Here is a 24657-nt window from a genome sequence, read left to right as displayed (position 1 = left end):
GTCTCATGGTCTATACCTTATTTTATAGGGAATTAAATTGTTATTGTAATACATCTTTTAAAAAATCTAAAAAAAAATCCACTATGGTTTTCCTACTACTTATTGTAGCAAACATTGAAAATCTCTGCAGCACTAAAATTCTTAAATGGTTTCAAGTCTGATATTTTTCTCTTATTTCAGAGCCATCCCTCTGTATTTCCCACAGCAGACTATTTACATCCATTAAGCAAACTTGCTGATTAGCCTGCATTCACGTATCCACTAGCACAAGGACCAGGAGGATTTTTATGTAAAGGGCTTTAGGGCCCATGAGGTGAGGCCAGGGCTGAGGATGGGCTTGTGCATGGAGAAAAACCGAAGTAGAGAGAATCAGCTGGGGGACCTCACATATATTTGTTTTCCTTTTGGTACCGTCTGTGCAACCAGCATCCACTGGTGTTTTTGCTGTTTCTGCGAGTATACACTTGCAGACATTTCAGGGAAGTAAATTATTGACTTTGAAATACTGTGAAAAGTTAGAACTTTAGTGTTGATTTGGATGTGGAAAGCAAGTGAATAAATAGAGGGAACTGGTAAACACGTTGGGTAAAGGGTACTTTGACAATGACAGAATCATGTCTGTCTTCTGCTTAAAACTCTTGAAAGGTTTTTTTTTTCCCCCACATCTTCTTTCCTTTTATTGAAAAACATCTTAGAAAATGTCAGTTAATAAAAAGTAGCAATGAATCAACAGGGATATACTAGTGGAAAACACAATATAAAACTAAAAATGCCATTGGCTTCTTCAATTGATTAAGAGCACAAAATGTAACAGAAGGTCTGTTTTAAACCAATTTTCTAAAGCTATGTATTTTTAAAATTCTCCCCATCAGCTACGTACACACTCACAAAAACAATGTGTGAAGGAAACCTGTCATACACAAGAAGTTGTATCCCGAATTCTTCAGGGAAACAGGTGTTGAAATAGGAATTAAAAAGAGTCAGCAACAGGTTAATTTTATGTATATATATATACGTATACACACACACACACACACACACACACACACACACACATATATATATTTTTTGAGATGGAGTCTCGCTCTGTCACCCAGGCTGGAGTGCAGTGGTGTGATCTTGGCTCTGAAACCTCTGCCTCCCGGGTTCAAGCGATTCTCCTGCCTCAGCCTCCCAAGTAGCTTGGATTACAGGCACCTGCCACCACACCCAGCTAATTTTTGTATTTTTAGTAGAGACGGGATTTCACCATGTTGGCCAGGCTGGTCTCGAACTCCTGACCTTGTGATCTGCCCACCTCGGCCTCCCAAAGTGCTGGGATTACAGGCATGAGCCACCATGCCTGGCCTAATAATATTTTTAAATTGAGTCTTCAAGCGCTGCATGGCACAAAGCTATACTATATAAAGTACTGCTAGGTACAAAGGAAAAAATCTGTACCGCTTTTAGCAAAAGTGTTTTTCCAGAAAAGCAAATCAAAACAATGTAATCAGCAGACCAAGGAGGTTACAGCCAGCCATCAGGGCTACACCTTCTCATATCTTGCTAGAAGATCCTATTTATCCAGAATAAAATTTCAGGACAAAACAGGGACATTTTAAACATTTCTTACTTTACCCATTTAAAATTTTCCATATTTTTAGCATGATCCAGCAGAAAGAGAGCTGCTGTGAGAACTGGCTATTTTATTTTCTTTCTGTGGTGAGACTGTCATGGAGCCTGGATATTTTAGGCTCTTATGCATCCCTGACCAGTGTCCCACCGTGGTCAAAAAACTTAGCAATGAACTTGGTGAACTCGGCTTCCCGCAGCTGCCTTCTTCTCCCATTGATGAAGGCCAGCTGCCAAATATCAGGATCCACTCCTGCAGGATCCTTCCTGTGGGCCACAAGAAAGACGCTCTTCTTATGTGAGCTATATAAATGGTCGTGGCTGGGTGCCTGGCTCACACCTGTAATCCCAGCACTTTGGGAGGCCAAGGAGGGCAGATCACTTGAGGCCAGGAGTTCGAGACCAGCCTGGCCAACATGGCGAAACTCCATCTCTACTAAAAACACAAAAATCAGCCAGGCATGGTGACATGTGCCTATAATCCCAGCTACTCGGGAGTCTGAGGCACAAGAATCACTTGAACCCAGGAGACAGAGGTTGCAATGAACCAAGATTGTGGCACTGTACTCCAGCCTGGGTGGTACAGCGAGACTCTGACTCAAAATATAAAAAAATAAATAAATGGTCAGAATCCCCATCATCATAAAACAGGATAGGATGCACATGGCCAAAACGGGCTTGGACTCTGCAAAGGGGTGCACAGAATCCCAAATCAAAGCTACTATGTAAGGAAACAGGAGTGCAATCAGATGGTGAGGCAAATGTCAATGAGACCAAAACTCTCCCACTACTGGTATTTTTCCAGAAGTACCTTTCTGGCAGAATCATCCAGAGTTTTTCATAGCGGATCCATCCCGCTTGTCAGTTTTTTCATGCTTCTCATCCGTCTTCCACTTAGCCAACAAGCCACTGAGGCTACTGCCTGTCGCGCAGCTGAGACCACCGCTGGCCCCAATGCTGCCTCCGCCACCACTTCTCCTGCCCTGGGCAGCTGCCGCCATCTTGTCACAAAAAGCTTTGTTTGAAAGGTTTGTTTCCAACCTTTGGGAAAAGCCACCAATGGATAATAAGACTTAGAAGGCCCACCATGGTCTACCTTGCCCTTCCCTTCTTCTCACACCCACCTCTTCAGCCTCCTGTTTTGGTGCTCCCATTCTCACTAATAATGTTGTGCCTATATTGAATATTTTTTACCATTTCTGGAAGGTTCTTGAACTGAGGTCTTCACACTATTACTCAATCCTTTAAAAAAATAACAGCTTGAGATATAATTCATATGCCATACAATTTATAATTTAAAGTATACAGTTCAGTAGTTTTTATTTTTTATTTTTTTAATTTTTAATTTTTTTTTTTTTTTTGAGATGGAGTCTTGCTCTGTCCCCCAGGCTGGAGTGCAGTGGCATGATCTTGGCTCACTGCAACCTCCGTCTCCTGGGTTCAAGTGATTCTCCTGCCTCAGCCTCCCCCAGTAGCTGGGATTACAGGCGGACACCACCATGCCCAGCTACTTTTTTTGTATTTTTAGTAGAGACAGGATTTCACCATGTTGGCCGGGCTAGTCTCAAACTCCTGACCTCAAATGATCTGCCCACCTCAGCCTCCCAAAGTGCTGGGATAACAGGTGTGAGCCACCATGCCCAGCCTCAATAGTTTTTAGTATATACAGAATTATGCAACTACCACCAAAATCAAATTTTAAAATCTCTTCATTACCCCAAGAAGAAACGCCGTGCCCATTAGCAGCTACTCAATTCCCTCTCCTCCCAGCCTCAGGCAACCACCAGTCTTTTCGTCCATAGGGATGTGTCTATGATGAACATTTAATATAACTAGAACCTGGCTTCTTCCTCTTAGCCTAATGTTTTCAAGGCTTATTCGTGTTGTAGCATGCATCAGTACTTCATTCCTTTTTTATAGAATATTCCATTGTATGGATAGACCACATTTGATTTATCCATTCATCAGGTGATGGACACTCTGGGGTTGTGTCCACCTTCTGGCTACTATGCATAATGCTGCTATGAACATTCTTGTGTAAGTCTTCGTGTGGACATGTTCCCATTCTTTTGGGTAGATACCCAGAAGTGAGATTGCTGGATCGTATGTTAACTGTTTAACATTTTGAGAAACTGTAAAATATTTTCTAAGGCAGTTCCCTCATTTTACATTCCTACCAGCAAATTATGCAGATTCCAGTTGCTTCACTTCCTTGCCCACACTAGTTACTGCCTTTCTTATTATAGCCATCCTAGTGGATGTGAAGTGGCTATCTTGTTGCATTCGTCTAATGACTAAAGATGTCGACCATCTTTTTCATGTTTTTTTGTTTTTTTTTTTTTGTTTTTTTTTGAGACAGAGTATCGCTCTGTCACCCAGGCTGGAGTGCAGTGGCACGATCTTGGCTCACTGCAAGCTCCACCTCCCGGGTTCACACCATTCTCCTGCCTCAGCCTCCCAAGTAGCTGGGACTACAGGCACCTGCCACCACGCCCGGCTAATTTTTTGTATTTTTAGTAGAGATGGGGTTTCACCGTGTTAGCCAGGATGGTCTCGATCTCCTGACCTCGTGATCCGCCCGCCTCGGCCTCCCAAAGTGCTGGGATTACAGGTTTGAGCCACCGCGCCCGGCCCTTTTTCATGTTTTTATTGGCCATTTGTATATCTTGTCTGAAGAAATGTCTGTTGAGATCCTTTGCCCATTTTAAAATTGGGTTGTCTTTTTACTGAGTTGTTATTCCCCGATCTTTAACTGGCTGATGCTCTTTTTCATTATCTTCTCGCTCTTTTTTTAGAACCTCCTAGCACTGCATTCCTCCCACTTTGATAAGTCTCTCAAGTGCTTTGGTTATGGTCTACTTTCCCACCAGACTGTTCTTTTTTTTTTGAGATGGAGTCTCACTCTGTCCCCCAGGCTGGAGTGCAGTGGCGTGATCTCAGCTCACTGCAACCTCTGCCTCCTGACTTCAAACGATTCTCCTGCCTCAGCCTGCCGAGTAGCTGGGACTACAGGCACATGCCACCACAGCTGGCTAATTTTTGTATTTTTAGTAGAGACGGGGTTTCACCATATTGGCCAGGCTGGTCTCGAACTCCTGACCTTGTGATCTGCCTGCCTCTGCCTCCGAAAGTTCTGGGATTACAGGTGTGAGCCACCACGCCCAGCCCGAGATTGTTGATTCTAACAGAGCAGAGACTATGTCTGTCTTACTCACTGTTGTTCATTACTGGCCCATCACTTTATACATTTTAGGTTTCCTGGCACATATCAGGTACTCAACAAACATCTGTCGAATTGTATTTAATGTGATTTTCACAGTTTCTCTTGCGTCAGGAGGGTTGCTGTCTCCATTGAAAAGGTTTTTTTGGGCCACCTCCTCTCTAACCATTTGTGGTCCTGTCTCCTACCAGTTGGGGGTTGTCCCAGAGGCTATTAAGTCTTGTGCCCGAGTTGAGCATGTTTGGACTGACTGCAGCCTCCATAGTGTTGGAGGATCCCTAGGGTGAAAAGCAGTAAGTGCAGCTCATGTATGAGGTGAGATGCAGTCAGAGGAAAGTGAATTGATGCCTCATGGAACTGTCTACCATGGCCACAGCTGGAATAAGAGGTGGGGTGGAGCAGAATTGTGATGGGGCGCCAGAAGCATCAGACACACCCAGTTTGTCAGAACCTGCCTCATGTGTCTGAAATCCAGTTATAGTTATTGTGCTTATTAAGATGCACACCCTGACAGACTTGCATATGGAGAAAACCAATGCAATTTTGTTTTGGACAAATTGCCTTTCTACCCCTGCATCAACCACTTATGGAGTGTGCTGTCCCCAGGGAGGGGATGTCATCTTGGCCCCGGGCAGGGGTCTTTAGCCGAGGAAAATTTCTGCAGAGCGACTCTGCTAAAAGCTGTCACCATGAACACTCCCAGCAACTGGGAGAATGAGTGATTCACATCTGCAAACAGGATCTGGGTGTTGTGCCATCAGCCCTGCACTGTTCACCTCCACTTGCTTTGTAACCCAAATAAGGGGAGCCGCTTCCCCAGGCTCCAAAGGGCTGATCTTTCTGGAATCAGCTGTCATACCACTCAGTTTACTGAGAGCACCTCTGCCAAGCTCTGCAGAGGGCAGAGAAGTCACCCGTAAGTCACCACTTCACACATGAACCACCTGATTATCCTTTTTCCTGACCTCGATTGCAGGGCTTACAAATCTCTAAACATCCTCTAAAATCTCCCCTCAATTTAGAGCTTCCATCACCCTCAACCTAATGGTTTCAAAGGCAAATATAAAGGGCTGTGGTAAACTTGGATCTGGAATATGACAGGTTCAAATCCTTACTTTGCCACTCATATTCATGGGATCTTGAGTAATGTAATCTCTCTAAATCTCAGCTATGAAATGAATAGTAGAGCCTCGTAAGGTCTGCAGTGGACAGCCTCTCATGCCTCCTGGCACTGCATTTTGAAATGCAATAGCAAGTGCTTCTCCCACTGCCTGGAACACACTCCACCATCACCACTGCTCTCTTCAGCTGGCTGTCTGCCTCCTGTCCATCCTTACAAATTTGGCTCAGATCAGACATTGCTTCCTAGAAACCACAAGGCTGGGCTGATCTTTACTGGTGCCCCACAGCACCCAGTGAACACCCTGCTTACTTACCACACTATCACACTTGCCTACTTACTGCTGTATTGCCCCACCCTACACACACACACAAGGCTATATGGCTTTTTGTTGCCTCAGCAACTAGCCCACAGTAGATACTCAATAAATATTTATAGGAGGAAAGGAGACTTTTTTTTTTGTATTTTTAGTAGAAACAGGGTTTCACCACGTTAGCCAGGCTGGTCTCAAACTCCTGACCTCAGTTGATCTGCCCTCCTCAGCCTTCCAAAATGCTGGGATTACAGGTGTGAGCCACCGAGCCCCGCCGGAAGAAGACATTTTTTAAAATTAAAAAAAAAAAAAAAAAAGTAGAAAAATTGATTGAAAGAAATAAGAAAAATTGGAAAGACAGGTAATAATTCAGAAGAAATATGGTAAGGGAAACAAGTAAAACGTCATTCTGAATTACGGTCTATGTCAAAATAGACACTAGAAGTGAGCAATGAATTAACAGTAATTTTTTTTTTTTTTGAGACCGAGTCTTGCTCTGTCGCCCAGCCTGGAGTGCAGTGGCTCGATCTCGGCTCACTACAACCTCCACCTCCCAGGTTCAAGTGATTCTCCTGCCTCAGCCTCCTAAGTAGCTGGGATTATAGGCACGTGCCACCACACCCAGCTAATTTTTGTATTTTTAGTAGGATGAGGTTTCACCATGTTGATCAGGCTGGTCTTGAGCTCCTGACCTCGTGATCTGCCCACCTCAGCCTCCCAAAGTGCTGGGATTACAGGCATGAGCCACTGTGCCTTGCCTAGTAAATTCGTTTTAAGTGCTTATACCAGGGCAGAGACCAGGAGAAAGATGAGAAGCTGGCCCAGCTTGTAGGGATGCTCCTGGAGGGCTGTGGTTGGGGTTTAACATCCAGCTAGCTTAGCTCATAGCTGCTGAAGACATTAATCAATGTGTTCTAGTATGCAATTGCAGGTAGCAGGCACTGTGCTCACTCTCTCCACTATGGGAACTTATAGCTACTCAGAGACAGACACATACATTGACTCCTGTAGACAACTGACTCCTGCAGACAAGGTGAACTAATGCATCCCAGCAATTACCATGTGCAAATCTCTAGGCTAGATGCATCAACATATCCTCCTGAACCCACTGAAGAGTCACCCTGCAACGACGAGTAAACAGGTTCAGAGATGTTAGGTAACTTCCCACGGTTACACATAAAGTCCTGACATGGACACTGTAGGCTCACTTCTAAGTTCTTTTTTTCATGACTCTCTTGCCTGATATACCTGCATGTCATATTCAACCTTTTGTTCTTTCATACAACAAAGCCATCTTATATGGGCCAGATGCCATCTTAGGCATTAGCAACAGAAACAATCCCCAGGGAACAGCACAGCCACAGCCCCTGCCCTCAGAGAGATTAGCATTTGTGAAAACAGACATTGAGCACATAATGAGAGACATGAAGTGTACATGACGTGTGACGGGGGGAAAATACAGGATGCTAACCCAGGCCAAGCAGTTCAAAGTGAACTGAAGCTTTTACATCTGAACAAGCGATAAAGACTCAGGAGCTGGCTGAGGAAAGTCAGCACTACGAGGGAAGGAAAGTGAACCAGACAGATGGAACAATGTATGAGAAGGGACAGACAGAAGGTGCATTCAGGGACCTTAGAGAAGGGTGGCTGGAGAGGACAGCAGGGGCCAGATCGCGAACTTCGTATGCACACATTTGAGACTTAATCCTAAAGCGATTAGAAGCCACAGGTTCTAATTCACAAATTCTTTTGCCACGGAACAGGCAGAAATCACTTCATTTTAATACCTACCAATAGCCTATAGGATGGTCAGTTCAAATTATTCTCAGGTCCACAACAACTGACCTAGGATACTATAGGGTTGATCCCATAAGAACAGGAGGAAAGAGCTGCTTTCCCCAAAACTCCCATTACCACTCCCTGCTGACCCAAGATCACCAGGAAATTGACCCCAGGAGGAAATACAGAACGTTTGGGAAGAGCAGGTCCAACTCTGGCTCTTGGGCCGCTAACATCTTAACAGTGAAGTTGGTTATATTGTGCCATTACATTACCAGTTATAATTTACACAAATTGTCCTTCTCTGGCTTGGTCTGTCTCCTCCCCTCCTCAGTGTAGATGTACTTTTGCTCTCAGGGATGGATCCCAGTGGCCTGATGCTCCATCCTCCCTCCTTGCCCCTCTGCTGCAGGCTCTGTCCCACAAAGAATTAGAAGAACACCCCTTGTTAAATTCCAGGAGTCAGCAAAGAGTGGACACCTTGTTTTAAACATTCTTATACCAGGTAGGCAGTATTCTGGCAAGAGTATAACAAAAGCCTCTACAGTTAAGTTAAACCCGCAAATAAACTGGCCCCCTAGTTGAAATGTGCAAGACAGCCTTAGGAGCATGTTAAGATGGCAGAAAAATGAAGACGTGGGAAAAAAAACACAAATCACTGATAGTAAAATAATTTTATTTAGTTTCTTATTTTAAAAAAGGTAGCATTTCAACATATAAATTTAGACTCAAGATTACAGTGTATATTTGCAAAAAGGAACACCCCGAAAGACGGCCAGCCTCAGAGCTGAGAGGGCACAGGGAGGCACACTCCTCACACGTGGAGTTTAAGCAGAAGTGCTTTAAGACTTCACAGCGGCATTTCCCTGTTCCTCAGCCCCGCCTCCAGGGCCATCACTTTGGGGCAATAGCTTTTGCTCATGTAACTATAAAACATCTCTAGGAATGAAAGCACAGAGGTCAATGATCCAGATTTTCCACAACAATCATCTGCAGCAACAATTCGACAGGTAAAGATTTTATTTTTATAATTCAAAAGTTCTTTTAAGGAGAACTAAAGAACACAAAATTCATTTATAAAGATAATTTATAGAATTAAATGAGCAAAAATGAAAAATTATTTTCTCCATATTACAAATGCCTCTATAGGATAAGGCCCAGGGGAAAGACCCATTCAAATCTGGGCTTTCCTTTCCCAAATAGTGTTTGGCACAACCAACGAACTGTCATGAGACTGACAGGCTGACAGCTGAAAGATTTCTAGAAGTGGTCCCATGACTTTTTTATTGAGCTTCAACATAGTGTACACAAGAGGTGTCTTAAAAAGCTGCACAAACTCAGGCCGAACTACGCGGCACACTGCTCCAGAAAAGTTAAACTGAAGGAAAAAAAAGGTCCACATGAAGTAGGTCTCCTATTGCCACAGGTTAACTCTGTTGTTTCTCACGGAAAATTAAATTCACTGGCTGCCCAGGATGTCAGTGGAATCCTGATCTCCTGGGGGAGGTGAGAGCTGGAGAAACAACTTGGATTTAAGCATCTCTGAGCCAGGTGGGAAGGAGACAATGACCACCAAGGATGCTTTCTAGGTGACTTTTTGTTCCACACTATGTGGGCTCCAGATAAACAATCTTAAGGAGCATCAGTGTGCTTGTGACCATGGCAGCCCTAGGACTTGGGCCTTTAGACAGAGGTGATGGGGCAAATAAATATACCCCAGATCCAGTTTTAAAAATAAAATCTTCCTGCAATTATGATACAATACTGTGCAGCAAGTCACTAGGAATTGCATGCTGCTCCTATTTGTGGTTAAAGCCCTGTCCCACTTTTGGCCAGTCAGGGCTGAAAGGTAACATACAAGGAGGTGGCTGTGGCTAAAACCAGGCACCTTAGTCAAGCATGGCCTGCGGCAGTGATGCTGACAGTCATCACCCAATGGAGGGAATGCAGGGCCCCAGAGCTTTGGCTCAGAGCAAAGGTTTCATCTCACCCCAAACTTCAAACCAAGCCCTCTGTATCTCTGAGCTTATGAATACAAGAAACTAGTGATTAGGAATCTCTATGAGGAATCTGGTTGGGTAGCAAAGCTCAGGTCCCTGCAGGCCACCACCCTGACTGTAGGAAAACAGAAAGGTGCAAATCGTATCAAGTAAAAGGTTGCTCAAGTGGAAGATCATTTCCTGGGGAACTTCAGCGACCTGGATCTTAATCACATGGATGAAGGCTGGGACTGGATCCCAAAGAAAGGGCCTGGGTCCCAGGTGCAACCAGTCTTCTTGATCTTACCATCTCCTTCTCAGTCATCTCTTGAATGGCTGAGCATACATTTCCCCGGGGGACCACTGTAAACATTATTCAACAGATCTCAGCTTAGGAAAACACAGCTTGTTATACATTTAGTGTTTAACATTCCAGTGCAGGCAGTATCTTAGCATCAGACTTTCCTCATTCATGAGTAGTTTAGAAAGGAACACATATAGGATACTTGATAAGACTGTGGCTGAAAAGACCATTTGTGTGTCAGACAGCTGGCTCTATCCTCCAATCAGTGGAGTACCCAGGACTTTCGCAGGAGAGGTGGAACAGATGAAGTGTAAGTTCTCTGTAAATCCGAAGAGTCTGTATAACCATTGTTCCCACTTAACCCCTTGGGCCACATCTTGATATGGAGAACATTTCCACCTCTTGCATCAACCTGTGCTCTCTTTGTTTTGGATGAGGTTCTCTCCAGAGGGTTCAAGAGCCTCCTTAGAAGGGAGTGAGCTTTCTCTTCCAGTCCTAATATCTGAATATTTCAAAGCACATGAGGAGTCCACGAACATGTTAGGGATGTTGCTGCCAAAATAGATCTTACTGTTAGAAGCAATGGCCTGGTACTTTTTGAGCTCCAGATATTCCGGGGTCAACTTGTGCTATGTGGGAGCAAACAAGAGCAAAGGCATCAGGATACTCTGGTGCAACAGTCTTCTCTCTCCCTATATACATTTCTCCTATTGCTCTCCTGAGTATCACGAGTCAAGTCCGAATAACTGCCAATGACCCTCTCTCACTTTGGAGAGTGGCTATCACATTAACAGTTGTGTTCCTGACTTAAAATTCCTTCAATAACCTCCTGACTTAATGCAAGAGAAGCTGTTCACTTTTTAATAAAAGGATGGGGGAGTTGGAAAACAATTTGTGATAACTAATGATAATAACTAATATTTCTATAGTGACTTTCATTTCATCTAGTTGAATTCAACTTGGAATTGGTCTGGAGTTTCTGTTGATTCTCTTTTCTAAAAAAATTATTTTTATTTTTGTAGAGATGGGGTCTATGTTGCCAGGCTGGTCTCAAACTCCTGGCCTCAAGCAATCCTCCTACCTTGGCCTCCCAAAGTGTCGGAATCAAAGATGTGAGCCACTGAACCCAGCCTTTTTTTTTTTTGGAGATGAGATCTCACTCTGTTGCCCAGGCTGGAATGTAGTGGTTCAATTATAGCTCGCTGCTGCAGCCTCAAACTTCTGGGCTCAAGAGATACTCTCATCTTAGCCTCCAGGGAGTCTACAGGAATGAGCCATCACGCCTGGTTCTCTGTTGATTCTCTTGAGAGAGATACACAGGTCAATGGATGACAGCAGAACTTCAAAAGAAGGGCTGGTGCTCATTATCTTATCATTAGCTGTGATTCTGCTTTTCTTGAACAAATTCTAGAACTAGAATAAAATCTCAAGATGTCACCTGATCTGGCCTTCTGCCTTTCCCCAGAAGCTGGATGTTTAAGCTGTTTGTGACAGACAGATATTTGTCGACCACCAGATCTCCCTATGTCACAGTTTTTGTTTTGTTTAAATCAGGATGCCAAGATGTATCTAACCAGAACCTATCTGGGTTTAATTAAAACTCGTTGACCACCAGATCTCCCTCTGTCATACTGTTTTGTTTTGTCTAAATCAGGATGCCAAGATGTATCTAACCAGAATCTATCTGGATTTGATTAAAACCCATTTCCACTGTTCCCTGGAACATATGCCTTTCAAAGCCCCTCAGACCCTGCTCTGTGATCCTCTCCTTATCTTGAGTCCTGGCCTGTCCCCCAGGCAAAAGTCCATCTTGTCCTTCACAGTCCTACAGCATTTATTTTCTACACTTCGACATCTTTCACCCCTTGGATCTCTATCTTCTCCAGGTGATTCATATCCTCTGTCGAAACACTCCAATAAAATCTGGTCATAGTGCACAACCACATTTCTTCCTCAAGCCTTTTTAACATAGGTTAGTATCTGAGTCACATTTTTCAAAATGGCATAAAACTACTGTCCCTTTCTGAATAAGGTAGACCTCAACGGCAAGGTCTTGAAACTTGTGCCTGACAAGCTTCTCCCATTAGATTTGGACTCCTAGTTTCCTCAACTGGAGTTTCCTGTCATGCCTTTCTCTTGGCCAAATTCCATTCTGTGTCTATAGAACTGTGTCTTTCAATGTTATGTTCATTTTAAAATTTATATTGGTTTTCAAAGTACTGACAACTCTCATTCTATCATATCTTATCATTTCTTCTAAATACGGATTATGTTGTTCCCTTTCTAAATTGAAAGCTCTGTCTATATCTTAAAACTTGACTGTAATCCTTCAAACTGCATCATCTACTTTAGTAATCTCTTTCTCAACCCTTTATCTGTTCCAATCTGCTCCACAATAATCTTATAAATCTTGGACATATCCTTCCCTTCTCAGAATACTATCAGAGTTCTAGCTGCCTCTTAAATAGCCCCTGCTCACTAGCCCTGTACCCTCTAGCCAGCTTACCCCAGTCCTTACACCAAATTATCACCTATATATCACCCAACCTGCCTTCTCAAGTTATCCCACATGAAATTCCTCATGACTGGGATATTTTTTTAAATCCAATAAACAAGGAGTACTCACTCAACAAGGGGCATATGGAAATACGTGCATGTGTGTGTGGCAGTTAAAACAATTGGTGACCACTACTGACATTTAGTAGACAAGGGCCAGGGATACAAAATATCCTACAATGCATGAGATGGTCTTCAACAATGAGAAAGTATCTCAACCCCAAATGCCAGGAATGCCTTTGATGAGAAATACTGCTCTAATCAAGCTAAGTATCTACCAAAAAAACTACCTTATTTGGAAAGCAATTCTAAATAGACTTTACCCTTCTGTCACTCTTATTTCAGAAGACTTTCAACTTTATTAATTATTCAGCCTTATATAGCAGTACAAATGAATGGATTTATGGCTTTTGGCCTGTGTCCCTACCCAATGAATGTGAAATATTTCTTGCTAACTGACTAATTCTGGAGGATGTCTTGGTCACTACACTTTCTTGATAATGGATAAAATCACTTCTGTCATATCAGAGCTCCTGAAAAGAGAAAGCAAAACCCCGAAATGCATCATTAGGAAAGTGGCCGGGGAGTCAGTCACCTTGTTTGAGGTGGCATATTTGTGTGCAGCATAATATTCAGCATCTGCTTTCGCCTTCTCTCGGGCCAGAAATGCAGCATCTAGCAAATAAACAAAGGAAAAGTGTCAATCCATTTCCTCAGCTAGTTAAGAGTCCCTTTCCCCACTGCTTAATATTGTGACTGCTTATTTCACATTGAAAGTTTTAAAAACCTATTAGCAGTTTTCAAGTCCCAGTCCCCAGACAGCAACTTCTCAAAGAGGAATACTCTTCACTGTCAAATAACTCTCAGCCCATCTGAGCCCACTTGTTTTCTACTCTAAGTTGTTCCTTCTTTCCTCCACCCACTCTCCCACCTCCTATCACCTTCAAAGCCTTACACTCCACCCAGGCACTAAGCTTCAAGTAAAATAAGTCCAGACATAAAAGCTCTATTTACTGTATCGTCTCCAGCCCCTCCAAATTTGATCCAGAATCAGTCAACAGAGACAGACAGGAAGCAGCAATATATAAACAAGTGACTTCAAGACCGAGCTAAGAACATCAACATCTCACTATGTGAAATCAAGTAGTGTGAGGCCCTCCATAAAAACTGTTTTTCCCCCCAATTAATCTCGTTTTTTTTGGACAGGTGGAAAAGATACTGGTGGTGATGGGGTTTATTATCTTGTATATTCTTTACATTGATTATGGGTAATTTTCATACCTTGTCTGCCTGAAAATAAAGTGGAAGCTAATAAGCCCCAATTTAAGGAAGAAAAGGAAAGCTGAGCTACCCACAGTCACAAACAAACCCAAAAGCTGGATATGTGATAGCAATTAAAAAAAATTTATTTAGACTATCAGGCCAGCTACTTCCTCCAGACCAGATTATTCTGTCTATGGCCTTCTCACCCACCACAATCAAAGGCCTGATCCCTGGAGCAGAGAGGAGGCAGTTCAGGACAGTCAGAGCTTCATCCTCTCCCCACAATGTACCTTCGATTTCAGAAATGCGCTTTTCAGTTTCTTTTTCCATCACTTTCTGCTGAAACCGAATTTTTGCCACTTGTGCAATCTTCTCTGCTTCTATAATCATACAACATAAGAAGACACATTCAAAACCATTTCTACAGTACCTGAGGCACTTTGAACCAGCAGCACACAGTCTAACATTTAATTACAGAAAGTTTTATGTGCTAATTCTTTCACTAAGTTTTATCTAGTCAGACTGTAAACTACTCAAAGGAAAAAAGGGAATTTATTTCCTAATTTACTGTTCTATTTTGACAGTGCTAGTTTTGTGGGAAGAAGGAGTAAAAAAGGTTAAAGTGCTAGTCCTTCATGCAACTCTGTAGCAACGGTCCACAAGCTAATGGGAAAAAAAGATACTTTATGAAAGTACCACAGAATAAAAACAGAGCAACATAAATGCATGGCAACACAGAACAATTAATGTGGCAGGAGAAAGAAAGAATGAGTGACATAAGTTAAACCAAGGAAGACCTTCTGGAAGTAATCTTAAAGGAAATAACGGATATGACCTAAGAAGACATGCCAGGAAGCACAGAGAAAGAAAGACAAGAAGGGCCAGGCATGGTGATTCACGCCTATAATCCCAGCACTTTGGGAGGCTGAGGCAGGAGGATCTCTTAAGCCCAAGAGTTCAAGACCAGCTTAAGCAACACAGTGAGACCTCCATCTCTACAAAAAATTTAAAAAATCAGCCAAGCATGATAGTGCGTGCCTATAGTCCCAGCTACACAGGAGGCTGAGGCAAGAGGATCTCTTGAGCCTGGGAGGTCAAGGCTACAGTGAGCCATGATCATGCCACTGCACTCCAGCCAGGGTGACAGAGTGAGGCCCTGCCTCAAAAACAAAAACAAAAACAAAAAAAAGACAAGAAAGCACAAATGAACAAGTCACAATGGAGAGGTGATATGGAACCAGCCAACAAGAGAAGACAACAAAAAATAAGAAGAGAAAGAGGGCTAGGAGACCTCTGTCTTGAGTGACAGGCTAAAGAGCTTAGTTTTACTATACTCAGGATCTACTGTTAAGTTACCATTAGGGAAATGACATGATGAAAATGGTATCAGAAGAGGAGTATTCCAACTGCTGTAGGGAAATAAAGCAGAAAGCAGTGTGATTCATTTGAGAAGGTGAAAACAAGCATTGGGAGTGAACATGTTGGTATGGCAAGCAAGTACACGCAGAGGAAACTAAACACCCTTAATAAACCTCTGGCCTACCCAAATGACCCAGGACAAGGAAGAAAGACTTGAATTACACTTGACATTCAATCACTGCTATTCTTAAAGAACATTCTCAATTCTCCTTTTCAGTCAAAGAAGATGGGTATTTTAAGACATCTTATCTCTGACCCCTAGAGAAAGTACATAATGGAAAGAAAACTTCCAAGTGATTTTTTTCTTTCCATAAAACAGTATGCTTTATGAACTACTCCAGGAGATAATTCCCTCTTTCTCCACCAATGTAAAATCAATCTATATTACACCATCCAAAAACTAAACTACTATGTTCAATGGGGCTAGAAATTGAACTGTAAGCAGAAACTCAAGATAAAACATGAATAAAAGGTGAGGAATCTGAAGCCTGCAGCTAGAACCCAGAGGATGTTGCCTCAACATAGGGGGACTGTTGTGGTAATCTCATTCAACAAAGCTCTCTGTCATGTGGGAATAAATCAATAAAAAGCATGACCAGACTTCTAGAAAAATGGTGCAAAAGGCCAAAAGGCCAGAGAGAAAACCCTTTAGCTAACAACCTCTTAAAATGCTAGATGAAATTTAGTAGTTTGTTTTTTAATGCATGGCTGAGTTGTAAGAAAGAATGAGAGATCCTCAAGTAACTTAAGCCAAGGGAGAGCCGAAAGCCTGTATGGTGGCGTCCCTGGGGTGGTTATTAGACAAGAAGGGAGTGGGACCTGGGTTACTACTCATGCAAGACCAGGAGATGAGGCCTTGTGATATTAGGACTAAGACCCTTGCATAAAACTGAGACCTCTAGAGGGCTGCAACTCTAATGAAAGGGGAAGTAAAACACTCTACCAACCAGCCCAGTTAAGAAGTAACCTCTTCTCTACCTAGCCACATCACAGTGAAACTGAAGAACACCCAAATACAGACTGAAACATGTTAAAAGCAAAAAGAGAAGAAAGGCTGATTACTCAAAAGGAACATCTGGACTAACAGCATACTTGTAAATAGGTGCAAGAAGCCAAACAAAATTGAAATAATACTGCCATATTGATAAGGAAAAATTAGCTTGGTTTAGAATTGTAGGCTAAATTACCATTCAAGAATGAAATAAAAGCATTTTCAGACCAAGGAGGACTGAAGATAACTTTCACGCCTTAGTCTTCACTGAAAAAAAAATTACTAGAAAAAAAAATCACCAGAAACAATGGAGACGAAAAAACATTACTCAACACATGTTAATCAAAATAAATGTTTACTGTAAGGATTAATCATAATGATCATAATCGATGGGAGGATAAAGACAACATGAAACTAAAATACTACGCAATAATAAAATGTAAGACTGGAGGACAGTGATAAGAGTTAAAGCATTCTAAGGTACTGTTCAAGAAGAGGACAGAATGATTAACAACTAGTTATACATTCCAGAAATGGAATGTAAAACTTCCAATCAAGTAAAAGGAAGAAAAGAAAAGAAAATTCAATCAATTCAATACCAATCAGAAAAGGGAAAAAGCAGCAGAGAAAAATGCACGGTAAATAGCACATAATCAAATGATACAAATACATCCAAATATAGCAGTAACCACAATAAATATAAAAAGACTAAACTCACCAGTTAAAAGACAGATTCTCACATTGGATAAGATAACAAAATCCAGCTATATGCTGTTTACAAGAGACACACCTAAAACATAACAACATAGAAAAGTTGAAAGTAAAAGAATGGGAAAAGGTACACCAAGAAAATAACTAACCAAGAAAAATCTGGTATAGCTATATTATCAGGCAAAATAGCTCTTAAGTTAAAAACATATCTAGGGATAAAGGTTATTACAAAACAGAAGCAATTCTCCAGGGAGATATAACAATCCTGAACCTGAATGTTCCTAATGATATAGTCCCAAAATATATAAGGAAAAAAATTACTCATGGTCATAGTGGGAAATTTTAACACATCTTTCTCAGTAATTGATAGGTCAAGAAGGCAAAAATTAGAAGAATACAGAAGATGTGAACAACACAATTCATAAGCCTGACCAAATGGGTATATAAAGAAACCTGCATCCAACAACCAGAGAACACAGATTCAATTTTTTCAAGCACACAGACATTTACAAAAAAGGACCATGTACAGGTAGGCCACAAAGCAATTTTCAATAAATATTTAAGAATCCATATAACAGGTCTTATTTTCTGACTACAATGTAGTAACATTGGAAATCAACAATAAAAAGGTAGCCCCTCAAAACCCACTAAACCAGAAATTGAAACATATACTTTTAATAATTCATGAGCCAAAGAAGAAATTAGAAGGAAAAGGTTTTTAAAAGAATTAAAACTGAACACCAATATACAAAGTACATTTCAAACCTGTGAAACATAGCTAAAGCAATCCTTAGAAGAAAATTTATAGTCTTCCATATTTCCACTAGAAAAGACTGAAACTTAACTATCCAACTCAAGAAGTTAAAAAAGAACAAATGAATAAACTAAAAAAAAAAAAAGATGGAAGGAAATAATTTTTTAAAAGTGTAAATAATATAATTAAAACAAAGTAACAAACAACAAAACCAAAACAAAGCCAATTCTCTGAAAAGATAAATAAAATAAAAGAGACCTCTGGCAAAATTGATACAGCAAAAGAAAAGGCACAAGCAAAGAGTATTAGCAATGAAAAGGGGCACACAGATTTGGTAGAGGTTTTAAAAATCATGAGAGAATTCTACAAACAAATTTATGCCCCCAAGTTTGAAATATCAGATGAAATGAACAATTTTCTAATTAAATATAATTACCAAAACTGGCTTAAAAAGAAACATGTATCTGAATAGACCTATACTCAATACAGGAATTAAATCAATAGGTTAAATGTTACCACAAAAAGCAAATGAAAAAAAGCAGCAACCCCACAAGACTAAGATGGCTTTTACGAGTTCCACCAGACCTACAAAGATGAAATTATACAGATCTGATACATAATGATGTGATATACAATAGAACACAGAAAAGGAAGCCATGCTCTTCAACTCATCTTGGGGATAGTATAACCATGATACAAAAAAACCTAACACTAAAAGTATAAGAAAATTATAAGCTGATCTCATTTATGAAAATAAAGGTAAAAATTCTAAAGAAATTATCAGCAAACTATATAAAAATGTATATAATGACCTATATGATGACCAAGTGGACTGTTTATCCCAGGAACGCAAAGATAAATCTGTTAATATAACTTACCATATTAACAGCTTTAAAAACATCTCAATATATGTAAAAAAAATTTTCAGACTGGGCACAGTGGCTCACACCTGTAATCCTAGCACTTTGGAAGACTGAGGCAGGTGGATCACTTGGGCTCAGGAATTCAAGACCAGCCTAGGCAACATGGTGAAACCCTGTCTCTACAGAAAATACAAAAATTACCTGGGTGTGGTGGCGTGCACTTGTAGTCTCAGCTACTCAAGAGGCTGAGGTGGGAAGATAACTGAAGCCCAGGAGGCTGAGGCTGCAGTGAACTGTGATTACACCACTGTACTCCAGCCTGGGTGACAAAGCGAGACCCTGTCTCAAAAAAATTCTGAAAGTTTTAACAGCCATTCAAAATAAAAGCTCTCAGCAAGCAAAGTACAGATTGAAACTTTATTAACCAGTGTTAAGTACAGCAAATGTCACTGGGACTATTTAAAGTTAAGGACAAGAATGCTTGTCACTTTCTTTTCTACACTGTACTAGAAGTCATAGTCTAAAGCAGTAAGATAGGAAGAAATAAAAAGTATGTGACTTAGAAGAAAAATAAAATTGTCCTTATGTGAAGATAAGGACCTATTGTCTGAAGACCATATGATTGTTCATGGGAAATCTAAGCGACTATTAGAAATAAGAGCATCTTCAGCAATATTGCTAAATAAAAAAATCAACAGCATACTTATACAAAACCAATTAGAAAATGTGCCTTTAAAAAAGTCAATAAAAAAAGGTATATAAGAACAAATCTTTAATAAATGTGCAAGAACTTTAGAAGAAAATTATGATACTTCTTAAAAGACAACTCTCCTAAATGGAGAAATAGATTTATAAGACTCAACATCATAATTTTCTCCAAATTGATGCATACATTCAATGCAATTCCAATCAAAATCCCAACACAATATTTCACAAAACTAAGGAGCTGGTTCTAAAATTCATGTGGATGAATAAAGGGCCTAGAATAGTCCAGGATAATTTTAAATATAGTTAGGAATAGTTAACAGGTAAGAGAAATAGTTACACAACTCACTCTCCACATAGCAAGACTTAACATAAAAGCTACAATAATTAAAAAAAAGTAATATTGAGGAAGGAGAGACCAAAAAATTGGAAAATAAAACAGATTCTGGCATCAGAACAAATTATGTATAGTATCTTATTATATGATGGATATGGCATTAGAAATAAGTAGAGGAAATAATAAACTATTCAATAAACAGTCTGAGACAATTGGCTTGCCACTTGAAAAAATTAAACTGAATCCTTATGTCATACTCAACACCAAAATAAATTCCAGATGAGTTAAAGACTTAAATATGAAAAGCAAAACTTTCAAACTTTTAGAATGAAAGTATTACTTTGGACTAGGGAAAGAATTCTTAAGATAGGAAAAGCACAAAACATAAAGGAAAAGACTAATGAATTTGACTACACAAAAACTACACATGTATGTATATCGAAGACACTGTAAAGTTCAAAGACAAGCCACAAATTGAAAGAAGATGTTGGAAATGTATAAATCTGAAAAAGGATCAGTATCCAGGAGATAGAAAGGACTCTTACAAATCAACTCAAAAAAGCAATCAAAAAATGCAATTCATATAACAACAATAAAAAAGGAAACTTGAATGACCGATAAGCAATATTCAACTTTACTAACAATCAGGGAAATTCAAATTGAAATTATGTGATACCATGTCTTCCATTAAACTGGCATAAATTTTTAAGTCTGATAACTCCAAGGACCGAGAAGGATGTGTGGAAATGGGAATTCAAATATGGCAGCATAGAAACTGGAAATCAAATATTGTTGAAGAGACGGTAAAATCAAAGAAGTACTTGAGAGAGCAATTTGTCAATATGTTGAATGTGAAGACATGCTACCCTATGACCCATCAATTCTACTTTGAGATAGCTATTCTAGAGCAGTACTTCTCAAACTACCTGTGGAAAAGTACCTTACCTTTTTGTGTGTGTATTTCAATTTATGAGGAACCAATAAATTGTAAACTATAACAAAAATTGTAGTACTAGAAAAAAGAAATTAAAAAACAAAAACATAAATATATAAGCTCTGATTTTTAATTTTTGATTCAACAGACATAAAACTGCTGTATTAAAATGCTATAAAAATTTCTAAACACTCGTTCTCAATTTCTGTACTCATCTCATAGAGGCTCAGAAACAAAAAGCTGGTGATAGGGCACTGGCCCACACCATACACTGAGTAATGCTACTCTATGGAAACCTGCACATGTACACTGTACCCAGGAGGCACTGGATAAGAACGTTATTGTGGCAGTGTTTGTAATAAGGAAAAACTAGAAACTACCTAACTCTTCATTGGTAATTCATTACAATAAAACTAGGCCCGCTCATAGAACGAAAAATATAGCAGCTAAAAATAAGCGATCTACCATCTCACAGAGAATAAGGATAAAATGCCAAAAAAAAGAAAAAAACCCTAGATCTACATGTATCAATATGAATAAAACTCAAACAATGTTAGTGAAAATAAGGCAAGTAGTAAAATAAGAGTTTGGTATCATTTTTGTAGTTTCAAACAGGTAAAACAATTTTATAAACTGTTACACCCTTACAGTAAAAGTATAAAAATATGGACAGAAAGGATATAAATCAACTTCAGAAGTTAATCTGAGAAGAAAAGTCAAGGAGTAGGACCAGCGAACATACAAAGGAAGCTTCAAACAGGTATTTAATTTTTTTCTTAAAAAAAAAAAAAAAGATCTGAAGGGAATAAGGCAAAATCTTAAGCTTTCATTATATTGTTCTCTTTACATTCCTGTATAATTGAATTATTTAATTAAAGATGTCTTAAACTTTCAGCATCAACCGAAGGCCAAATAGGGCAATCTAATACACAGCGACCTAGAGTATAAGGGAAGCCACTGTAATCCAAAATGAACTGCAAACAATCCTGCCATGCTTTCATAAACGGCACTATCCAGGTAAAACTAAGTGCATGTCAACAACAAGGATGCATACTACGATCTGAAACTTTGGTCAAAAAACTTACCTATTCTTAATCTGTACAAATGAAAATGCTATCCACAGACTCAAGCTGCCTATAAACCCTTTCCATTCTCCCTGTTCTTGAAAGAGACAACAGTAGCATCTAACAACATGATGGACAGCCACAGCACATCATTAAGTACTGGTCTCACCTACTTTTAAAGGCTTTAGAACACCTGAATGTACAGTGGACAGTCCAGAATTCCCCACTACCTATGATGCAATCTTACTGAGTCCCATGATACCCAAAATGAGACTGACAAAGAACAGGACAAACAACAAATGTACTTAGAGACAATCATTTCAGAGAGAAATCCAAGTACCTATAACTGCCTTTTTCCTCTCTGTCTCAGCTTCTTTTTCCACAACCTTTTGTTTCTGTGCAGCTATAAGGAGTTTTGTCTTCTCAGCCTCCCTGTGAAGCAAAATGTTATAAAAATTAGAAATGATTCTCTTACGTGCAGTCACAGTCAGTAATTCTGACCCTATAGTGAGTCAGAGAACCGTTTTTTCAACACGAGCTTTTGGACCCATTACGGGAGGTGTTACTTTATTTACTTATAATAAATCTGAGGTTGAAAGATTCAATGATTTGCCCAAAGTCACCCAGAGATAGGAAAAAAATTTAGTACATTTGAATTTTAGTTTGGCTTTCTTCTCCTAGTTGTATTGTGTAAAGCCTGTGATTTGGAAGGGAATATATCAATACTTCCTTTGCTGTTAGACCTCCAGCTAGTCCATACAGCAGCTCTGTGCCAATTAGAAAATGGCACCAGCCTCTGGGCAGATGCAGCTCCACAGGTGCATGGTTTGACATGCAGAATGAAGCTGGGTTTCAGCCTCTGCCCTCCTCAGGTGGGCACCCATGTGCAGTGACCATATTTGTTGCACAGAAGATATAACTAGGTGGTAGTTATTAGGTAGTAAACTGGGGCTTACAGTAAGGAGAATTTTCTAAGGCTTCCAGTGTCTAACACAGGTTGAGCATTTCTGATCTGAAAATTTGAAATCCAAAATGCTCCAAAATCTGAAACTTTTTGAGAGCCCACATTATGATACAAGTGGAAAATTCCACACATAAGCACTTACGGTAAACTTTGTTTCATGCACAAAATTATTTAAAATATTCTATAAAGTTACCTTCAGGCTAAAGGTATACATGGGACATAAATAAATACCTTTGGCCGGGCGCGGTGGCTCACGCTTGTAATCCCAGCACTTTGGGAGGCCGAGGCGGGCGGATCACGAGGTCAGGAGATCGAGACCATGGTGAAACCCCGTCTCTACTAAAAAAGTACAAAAAATTAGCCGGGCGTGGTGGCGGGCGCCTGTAGTCCCAGCTACTCGGAGAGGCTGAGGCAGGAGAATAGCTTGCAGTGAGCCGAGACTGCGCCACTGCACTCCAGCCTGGGCGACAGAGCGAGACTCCGTCTCAAAAAAAAAAAATAAATAAATAAATAAATAAATAACTAACCACTATACCAACAAGGAAGAACATAAATAAAATTTTATATTTAGACCTGGGTCCCATCTCCGAGATATCTCATTATGTCTATGCAAATATTCCAAAATCTTTACAAATCCAAAATTTAAAATACTTCTGGTCCCAAGCATTTCGGATAAGGGATACTAAACCTGTAATGGAAATGGCTGGCATATTACTAAGCATGTACAAGTAGCTACTGGGTAACCAAACGTGGCAGAAATGGTATAAGAAAACACTACTATCAGGTGCAAGGTTATACTGGATCATCCCAAGGTAGCTTTTAATTCTGGAATTCCAATAGTCTATAAAATTACGAAAGATCCAGAATTGTCTGAAAAGTAACTCCAATAGTTTCCCCAAAACACTTCCCCTCAAAGTTTCCCCTCTTTCCTCTGATAACATTGATAAAGACATCAAATGACAGTCTGAATACTATGATTTATTTGAGAGCAGAAAACATACAATATTTATTTTTCCATCACCAGAAGCAACCTTTTTTTTTTTTTTTTGAGATGGAGTCTTGCTCTGTTGCCCAGGCTGGAGTGCAGTGGCACTATCTCGACTCACTGCAAGCTCCGCCTCCTGAGTTCACGTCACCCTCCTGCCTCAGCCTCCCGAGTAGCTGGGACTACAGGCGCCTGCCATCATGCCTGGCTAATTTTTTGTATTTTTAGTAGAGACAGGGTTTCATCGTGTTAGCTAGGATGGTCTTGATCTCCTGACCTCGTGATCCGCCCACCTCGGCCTCCCAAAGTGCTGGGATTACAGGCATGAGCCACCGCGCCCAGCCTAAGCAATCATATTTAAAGCCTAAGACATGCTGAGTCTTTAATAAAATTTTTTTTGAGACGGAGTTTCGTTCTTGTTGCCCAGGTTGGAGTGCAATGGCGTGGTCTCGGCTCACTGCAACCTCTACCTCCCTGGTTGAAGCAACTCTCCTGCCTCAGTCTCCCAAGTAGCTGGGATTATAGGAGCCTGCCACCATGTCCAGCTAATTTTTCTATTTTTACTAGAGACAGGGTTTCACCATGTTGGCCAGGCTGGTCTCAAACTCTTGACCTCAGGTGATCTGCTGGCCTCAGCCTCCTGAAGTACTATGATTATAGGCATAAGCCACCACGGCCCGCCTATAAATATTTTTTAAATAAGTGGATCACATCCATAATCTACCCAGCCTGGCACTCTACACTACACTTTTAAAAGAAGAGTTCCTTGTCTACAATGAAAAAGA

At 40.4% G+C, this 24657-nt stretch overlaps 1 protein-coding gene and 1 pseudogene across 11 annotated transcripts in view; both read right to left on the bottom strand.

The window, feature by feature from the left end:
* The window catches only part of ERLIN1 (ER lipid raft associated 1), a 108628-nt gene that overhangs the window by 60565 nt on the left and 23406 nt on the right, over positions 1-24657 (bottom strand). For 7 of the 11 annotated variants that reach the window (XM_058436100.1, XM_058436097.1, XM_058436099.1 and 4 more), the window contains exons 9-11: positions 22264-22355; positions 14436-14525; positions 13478-13557 (exon numbers count right to left, since the gene is read on the bottom strand). In XM_058436100.1, the coding sequence (XP_058292083.1) occupies positions 13478-13557; positions 14436-14525; positions 22264-22355 (262 nt within the window). Of the gene's footprint in view, positions 1-2596; positions 2653-2757; positions 2854-8702; positions 10956-13477; positions 13558-14435; positions 14526-22263; positions 22356-24657 lie in introns of those variants that run through there. The other 4 variants (XM_032180439.2, XM_032180449.2, XM_058436104.1 and 1 more) reach the window with 3 other exon arrangements.
* On the bottom strand, positions 1686-2612 carry LOC116478640 (signal peptidase complex subunit 2-like; annotated as a pseudogene).

This window comes from Hylobates moloch, unplaced genomic scaffold, assembly GCF_009828535.3.
Source record: "Hylobates moloch isolate HMO894 unplaced genomic scaffold, HMol_V3 SCAFFOLD_3, whole genome shotgun sequence".
In the NCBI taxonomy this organism is placed as follows: Eukaryota; Metazoa; Chordata; class Mammalia; order Primates; family Hylobatidae; genus Hylobates; species Hylobates moloch.
Note: the sequence above shows the minus strand (reverse complement) of the source record. Positions and strands in the feature narration are given on the sequence as shown.